This window comes from Salvia splendens, chromosome 11, assembly GCF_004379255.2.
Source record: "Salvia splendens isolate huo1 chromosome 11, SspV2, whole genome shotgun sequence".
NCBI lineage: Eukaryota > Viridiplantae > Streptophyta > Magnoliopsida > Lamiales > Lamiaceae > Salvia > Salvia splendens.
In genome coordinates this window covers 7,719,292-7,727,820 of record NC_056042.1, presented here as the reverse complement: position 1 = coordinate 7,727,820, position 8,529 = coordinate 7,719,292, and the positions used below count along the sequence as shown (strand labels likewise).

At 37.1% G+C, this 8,529-nt stretch overlaps 1 protein-coding gene across 3 annotated transcripts; it reads right to left on the bottom strand.

The window, feature by feature from the left end:
- Positions 1 to 1,745: 1,745 nt before the first annotated feature.
- On the bottom strand, positions 1,746 to 8,179 carry LOC121755548. 3 transcript variants are annotated; one of them, XM_042150859.1, is made up of 9 exons: positions 8,058 to 8,179; positions 6,954 to 7,920; positions 6,459 to 6,781; positions 4,437 to 5,546; positions 4,200 to 4,355; positions 3,776 to 4,106; positions 3,605 to 3,675; positions 3,325 to 3,447; positions 1,746 to 2,389 (listed from the first exon to the last, which is right to left on the bottom strand). In XM_042150859.1, exons 2-9 carry the CDS (start codon positions 7,897 to 7,899, stop codon positions 2,036 to 2,038), a joined length of 3,414 nt encoding a protein of 1,137 aa, XP_042006793.1. In that variant the 5' UTR covers positions 7,900 to 7,920; positions 8,058 to 8,179; the 3' UTR covers positions 1,746 to 2,035. The 3 variants fall into 3 exon arrangements, 2 of the variants coding, with proteins under 2 accessions (XP_042006793.1, XP_042006794.1); XM_042150860.1 differs by lacking the exon at positions 8,058 to 8,179 and having other exon boundaries at positions 6,954 to 7,362; positions 7,461 to 7,602; XR_006040765.1 differs by having other exon boundaries at positions 2,366 to 2,389; positions 3,325 to 3,430; positions 6,954 to 8,165.
- Between the last annotated feature and the right edge of the window lie 350 nt (positions 8,180 to 8,529).

The window sequence follows — 8,529 nt, the reverse complement described above, 5'->3', positions numbered from 1 at the left end:
GATGAGAACATAAATTCTTGAATATCAATGAAGACGACAGCAATCAAAATTACATCCAAGGAAAATGATTGCGATTCCGTGAGTTAGATGGTCAAGAATCAAATGTGTGGCTGCACACTTTTTGATTGAGTAGGAAAGATTTGATAAATCTAACATTTGTTCACATTAGGTTCTGTAATGAGACGTTATTTTTGGATAAACAAATTAAAAAATTGATATTTAAAAAGTCAAGTGTGGAGAGAATAAAATAGAAGAGGAATAATGTCTTATAAGTGAAAGATAATAAAATAGGTAAGAAATCAAATGCATTCTTTTTTTCTTTTGCTAAGAAAAGGAAATAACTTATTTTTAATGGAACGTTTCGAAAAAAAATAGAAATCACTTATGGTGAGATATCTCAAGAGATTATTAAATTTAGAGTACTCCTAGTTTACTTTAATATTTACTAGTCCTGGTTTTTGGTTTGTATTTTACCACTATGGAGACTTTCTTTACTGATAAAATATAAATTTTCACGTTTAACAAGATTGTTAATAGGATTATATAATATTGGATATAAAAATATTGTTAAGAGGACTATATATAATTTAGAATACTTTATTTAATAATTTATGAACATAATATATTTATTATTTTTAAAACTATAACTACTTCAAGAATTCAGTAGAGATTGTAGTATTTTTTTTATGTTGAATCACATAAAGATTTAAATTTATTCAATCCAACCAAAGGATAGTTTTTACTTTTTTATTATTCCCCCAGTACGCCATAAAATGTCACAAGTCCGATATCAAAAAAATATAAATAAAAGTGTATTGAAACATTCAATGAAATATCAATATATTTTTATAGGTTTATAAGAAAATATTAGTGAGATAAAATTTGTGAAATATGGAGTCCGTAACCAAAGATCATTATAAGTACTGATGAACGAACTAAAATGAAATTAGTAACAAAAAATAGCGGAGGAAGGGAGTACTAATGTAGCAAAGAACTACAAGGTAAATGCAACAAATTAAAACACAGAAACTGAAGAAATCACAAGGTATTTAACATTGCACTTAACATATTAAGGGAATCAAATTATGAATACTTCAATCAATTCAAATGCAACAAGAATTGTCTTTTACTAAGTATACTCCTAGAATTATGGAATCATAGGTAGTATCCATCAACAGATGCATAGTATCCATTAATCTACATTTTTAAGAGGCCAACAAATATATTCATTATTAGTATAGAAAAAAAATCCGTAGAAGCATAATAATCGAAGATCTAAACCATAAGTCATTCACGATTCTTACTCAAAACAAGTAAGATCCATAAATTTGTCGTCACATAAATCACTTCATATTCTATGTTAAAGATTGCATTAGAAAGCTGAAAATATTTATGATAGAAAAGACGTGTCCAAAAATAAAGGACAAGAAAAAAAAGGAGATAAATAATGAAATTGATGTTGATGAATGATTATAAAGATGCCGAACTAATTGTGACAATTAAACTAGGAATCGTGCACTTGGACCTCTTATTTTATCTAACTAGTTTCAGTTAGCCAAACTATTTTTTACCTTGAGATTTCGGTAAGCCAAACTAATTTTACCGTGTGGTGTTTTACCACTATAAAAAGTTGAAACCTCCAACAGAGCCATCATAAACATGCTTGCCACAACAAACGAAGTATAGTATTCCATGGTGACAAGGATCATTTTTCAATAAAGAAAGATTGAGAAGAGACCACTGAGTAAAATTAATTTTTCTTTTTTCTTTTTCCTTGCCAAATGCTATTATTCAATAAAGAGAAAATATCAGCTCAAGTAAAACACCCTAAATCTATAAGTAGAAGAAGATATTCTACATTCAAGAATCTAATTTACAGCCTACCCTAGGAATTAACCTAAACTTTATAACAAAATTTATGCTATGAACCTATATGTACAATATTGTTACAGCTTACACATTCAAATAAGTCTCCTTGTTTCTGAAAAACTGAGTTACAGCACGGCACAAAAAGCATCATCCACGCACTCAAGTCTTACCGCCCCTCATCCGAACTAGCTGAGACCTCGCTGCCAACTACAGATGTCCCACCACCCTGTATTTCTTCTTCGCTGGACATACTATCTTCACTAGAATAAGAAAATGATTCACTTTCATCATCACTAACAACACCAGCTCTACGCCGCCTCCTGACAACACCTCTTCCCTGCAAAGCAAGTCGCCTGCGTTTTCTGGCTTTCCGCTTTCCTTTGGGAAAGTCTTCTTGGTGAGATTCAAAACTCTTACTCCCAGCATCTTTTGAAGTTTTTACCATCTGATCTTCATTATCCTCGGACTCCATGCTCAGGGAATCAGTATCAAGTTTGCCTCGCTTTCTACTCACACTAGTCTGAAATAGGAAGTACGTAAATATAGACAACACAGTTATGCACATTTCAACGTAGAAGTAATGCTTAAAGATAATATAATCTTCAAAATCTCCAGAATTCTCTAAAAACATTATAGCCACATAAACAAGAGAGATGACTGTATGCATTACTACATCCACTTACAAGTAAGCTCGACTGTGCGCATGCAAACAAAATATCTACACCAGATGGAACTGTGCTAAAAAGGGGCATATAAGGAAGTGTTATGTATCAAAATTATGTATTTGTGCAAATCCACATACTTACAAAATTATGTATTTGTACAAATTCACATAGCAGTGTTAAGTATCAAAATTATGTATCTGAAAAAACTGGTGCAATAGTCTAAAACTTATTACTATCTCCATCCCACAATAAGAGTCACATTTCACTTTTACCATAAATGATAAGTTGGTTGGAAAAGTTAGTAGAATATGGGACCCATTTTTTTATATTGGTTTTATAATAAAATGTGAGTGGAGTGAGTTAGTGGAATGTGGAACCTACTTACTATTTATGGTAAAAATGAAGTGTGATAATTATTGTTGGACAGATCGAAATAGAAAAGAGTGACAATATTGTGGGACGGAAGGGGTATTAAAACTGAGATATGAATCCTTAGATCAAAAAAATGGATGCTGGAGATATAAGATTCATATTCCACCAACTTATTCCACTCACATTTTATAATAAAATTAATATATATAAGTGGGACCCATAGTCCACGAACTTATTCAACCCACTTTTTTAACATTTCTTAAAACTCGTGCCCACACAAAATGTGACTCCTATTGTGGAACGGTGAGGAGCAGATAACAAGGAACTACTTGAGGAGTAATAACAAGGAACTACTTGAGGAGTAATAACAAGGAACTACGTGAGGAGCAGATAGATAAAAGCGTTTGCACAAGAATACCTTTGGCCCACGGTCAACTAGACGAGCCCATTCACTTCGGTTCCTCAAACAATCAAGTACGGCCTGTGAGTGGCTTGAATATGCATAGCGCTCTCCATTATGTTTCCTTAGGTGAGGCCAATGCTGGGAATAAGCATTAAAATATTTTTTAAGTGGAAAAAAAATGAAGATAAAATTTTACCAGTCAATTGAAAGACTACGCCACTCAATTGTATAATCCACAAGCGAGCGAGAGAGAGAGAGAGTAATGATAAACCATAGATTAAGTAAAGTGGCATACCGGCAGAACAGCATTACACAGTTCTTCGTAAGTCATGCGTTTTCCTTCACTCATAATCTCAGCAATCAAACCTACAAAATTCAATCCCAAATAATGATAAACCATGCTTTTAGCAATCTGTATCAGAAACACAATATACAAGTCGAATTTTAAGCTGGAAAGAGCACAAACCAGGCAAAGTACGATTTGTCTGACGACTAACCATCTGCCGATCATCATCAGCAGCACTCCTTGATGATGGGCGATTAGATACATTGTGGCCATTAGCATCCACTGATGATGACATGGAGCTGTTCGCGTTTGTCTTCTTCATTGATGGCACACTTTTCACTAGAGCACCATCTACTTCTTTTCTTGAAAGCTGATCTACACTGTAACTGGAATTATGCCTCCTGTTATCCTGCGAAGTAGGTTTTCTCTCCAACTTTTTAACTTCGTTGACAGCTTCCAGAGGAGCGTGCGATCCATCTCCAGAAAAGTCCTTGGTCCTCCTCCTAGAAGCCTTCAATTCATTAAAGATGAGTCATAACCTTGATTTCATAGTCAGATAAAAATACTGAAAAGCAACTCAATGGACAAATTAAGATGGGCATACCATGCCCTGATCTTTTCCACCACTAGAAGTTCTCTTCATCAGTACACTAGTAGCATTTGGACCTGTTAACTGAGGTAAACTTCCAGCATGACGCATGCGTGGCACCCGAGGAACTCTTGGAGAACTATTCAGTTCTTGATGTAAAAGTAAAGCAAGCTGAATGTGACATACCACAAAAAGGTTAGATGAGAAAGAATATGTAAAATACAAACATAAAATTCGATAATTGCTTTATACCTCTTCATCACTCAAGGTAGCGGGAATATTTGATGATGCTGAAGAGGTCATTGAAATTACATGTCCTTTAGATGGCGGGTTACAACCTGTCTGATAAGACTTTTCACCTTTTCCAGAAACAGCTGAAGCTACCGCTTTATTGGATGCACCCTCCACTGATGGCAGACTAGCACACTCACCAGCAACATGACTGGATGCAACATTTGAGCCCAATGGTACTTTAGAAGAAGAATGAAGACTGTGATCCTTCAAATCTGATGCCTTTTTTGAATCAAATGAGTTGGACATTTTCTTGGTCTCTGATATTTTTGCCAGAGGGCCTGATCTTGAAGGTTCTTTAAGTAATTTCTTTGGCCTCCCACATTTTTCTACATGCTCAACTTTATCAGCTGAAGCATTGTCTTTCATAGTTCCCTGACTGCTATCAGACAACTCATGTCTGATATGAACAGAGGAATTTTGAGCAGTTAAGGCCATGTAATTTTCAGATGATTTGGACACGATACCGGAAGAAGTGGATCTCAATACAGAAACTCCTGCTTTACGCTGATATGAAGCTGTTGAATGACTTCTCGATGTGCCATTTGATTTGAGTAATTCATCAGCCACTTCCGAGCTCGGTTTAAGCCCTGATGACCTTTTTCTTGCTCCAATAGAACCTTCTGATCCTGAATGTTCTCTCTTGGGATGAAGGGTACCTTCAGCTGAGCCATCAGGTTTATTCGTTTTAGAACGGCCAACGATATGGCTCCTGCTAGCTTCAAGGACCTTAGCTTCAGTTGCTTCTGTGTTTACAGTAGACATCCCAACCACTTTTCCTTCCCCGGTAACAACATTAACAGACAATCCAGGAGATTGAGTTGAGGCTTCGGCGGCCGCATCTAATTTTACGTAATTCAAATGTAGAGACTCAACCAACTGGTCCCTGTGATCATCGGCATCTGACTCAATTTTCAGTTTCTTAATTGGCTGTGAGTTGGCCTCGTCAATGTCTAAATCTTGACCGTGTTCACTTTCTTTAGCATCTGCAGCAGCAATTCTAACATGTGCAACAACAGGCTCCTTTCCAGATGAGCCAGTTCCTACACTTCCAGTACCAGCTTGACATCTCTGACGTGTATCACCAGTAACTTAATTAATAAATTAAAATTCGCATGCTGCTAAGTAATTATCCTCTCAACATGTTGAAGCACACTAAAGTAGCTATAGTTAAATGCTCTACTGGGAACTAATCAATATTGATGGTCAAAAGCTCAAAACACACACTCCATGTATGCATTATGAAATATTTTACTCAACAGCTTTATATCTTGTTATCCATAATCCGCAACATGAAGACAACGACACATGCATTGCGAATAAAACAATTTAGAAACACTACTCATAAGAAAAGCAATTGCATAATTTAGCCATCAAGCAAAAATGAATTATGCAACATGATGGCTACAAATTAGAGGCACAATTTCTACTACCTCTGCTTTTCCTATCTGACATCTAAAAGATCAATGCCTCCGACAGGCATGTTTTTCCTTTACTGTTTTTACTTGTCTAAATATGTTAACATTCCTAACATACCTTACTTTGATCTAATTTAAGGTTTAAGTTTTCAGACAGAAAGTCCTATTTACAAGCAAAATTTTCAAGGGGAGACCTTGATAAACTTTGCCCCAAGGAGAATGAGTAGAAGCTAAGATAATAGCTTATATAACAGCTTATAGGAGACATTGAAAATGTTGTATAGCATGGATGAAACTGAAAATAATTAAACATAATTTAAACCTACAACTAAACAAGTTGGACTTATGGTACATAGCAACAACAGGTATGCAAACCAACCAAAGCTATACATACAAATGAGACACCATTCTCTAAAAAAGCCTAGAATACCTAAATCCATATTTTAAATATGCTAGACAAGAACTTTGTGCAGATAAATCAGCACAATAGCAGCACTGCATTGCAAGTACAATTGTACAAATAGTTGATAGTATATAAAGAATTAAAGGCAATGAATATACAAACCTCTTCATTTACAATTAAGCTCCTGGGACCATTCACTTCAGTTAAAGATTCCACACCGTTACACATCTTGGAGACATTCTCTGATTCCAGAGGAACTTGAGCCCCTTTATAGCCAACCCGTAACATTTCACCCCTTGAAACATCATTTTTAGGGGTGGCCTCTAGACCATGCTCATTTGATGCTAAGTTGGTAGCACATTCACCAAGACGATCCAATGGTTGATCGCCAAGATCTTTGCCACATTGAAGATCATCACTGACAGCCTTGCAGCTTCTGCCTTGAGAAAACTCAAGATGTTTTCCATCTCTTGAGAATGTTGAAGCTAATAGTATAGATGGAAAAAATAAATCATATGTATCACAATAAACAACTACCACTAACTAAACTTCATTCGACCATTCATCTAGAGAAAATGATAAACTCGCCTCAAACACAATAACATATAGACAGTTCAAAGAAAACAAAGCTAGATTTGAAAATATACATCAACTCACCTGCTTTCGAGCCATGAACATTCTGCTTTTTAAAATCACCCTCTTTATCAGTAGCCCTAACCTTTTTCTTTACATTTTGATCCTTTGTTCTCAGTTCCTCTTTTTTGCGCTTTCCAGAATGCAATATAACGGTCACCGAATTTTTCTTCTTTATGCTCAACTCAGGGGCAGAATGTGGTTTGTCACCAGCTAACTTCTTCTTCTGTCTAGGTGCCTCTGTTTCCTGACACACACCCCTGTCAACAATCCCCCCTTTTACGCTAACAGAATCTACCACTGGGGCAGGCGAAGTACCGTCGTGTTTCTTCAACAAAGAGAATAAAACCCGAGCACCATTATCAGATTTGTTGGCATTCTTTTCACCATTTGTCGTATCCATCTCTTCGTATTCCTTCTCATCAACCTTTCCCTGACCCAAGAGAGGAAACTCAGTATACCTAAGGTTAAACTTCTTAGGAACATAACCAGTAGACTTCCACAACTGAGGTCCAAAAACTGAAGACATACCAATCCCAGAAAATAAAGCAGGTTCCCCACCGGGCACCCCTTGCACGTGAACCCTCTCTTCCATGGGAATATCAGCCCAAAGCCTAAAAGGCCTACCCGATGCTACCGCTGGTGGATTCGGATTTTCCATACTCAGCGTCTTGGTCGGTAACTCAACTAAAAACTCCGCTACCTCTGTCTCCTCGCTCTCATTCCTAACCCCGCTGCTGCCACCTCCGCCGCTGCTCTTGCTCTTGCACTTGTCACAGGCAAACGATTTCTCGCTCTTGACGTAGCGCGAGCAGCGCGTGTGCACCCACACCCCGCACTCATCGCAATCAACCATCTCCTCGCCGTCGTCGAAAGTCACGCCGCAGACGCAGTCCACCGTCCATGACCCGTCCACCCAGTCGTCGTGGCGGGGCTCCGCAATCGGAAGCCGATGCGAACGGCTCCTCATTGCAGCCAGAGACCTCTAAACCTAATACGGACTTTTCAATGAAACCCTAATTCTCACACACATCACCTAAATCTCTACAAATTGATGAATTTATTCCGTCGGATTACACCAAGACCACGAATTAGAGGCGGGACAATATGCGTAATGAGAAGGCGTACCTGCTGAAGCAGCAAAAGCTGTTGAATTGGAGAGATTGAGGATGAATCAGTGTATTGCTGGAGAGAAGAAGAACGGAACCCAGAGAATTGTGAAATTGGGTTTGGGGAATGAAGTGGCGTCCGCGACGCGTTTTGCTGCGGGTAGCTTTAGCGTGGCATCCGAATATGACCCGATTCGACCCGCCGATCTAATTTTGCTTTTGTTTCTTTTTTCCTTTATTCGATTTTTTAATTTAGCATTTATTTATGAATAAATGTCAAAATTAGTCCTAAACATATACCCAGATTTTGGTCCTAGAATCTTTTGAATTTTTACATCTTGAACATTTCAACTCGGATAATTTATTCACTTTATCTATTTATTATCATTTTTACAAAACGAATGCTCAAAAGTAACTGGGACTGCTAAAGCGGGACGGAGGGAGTACTATCTCATTTTATATAGATGATTAGGGTTGTTTCAGTTTTAAAG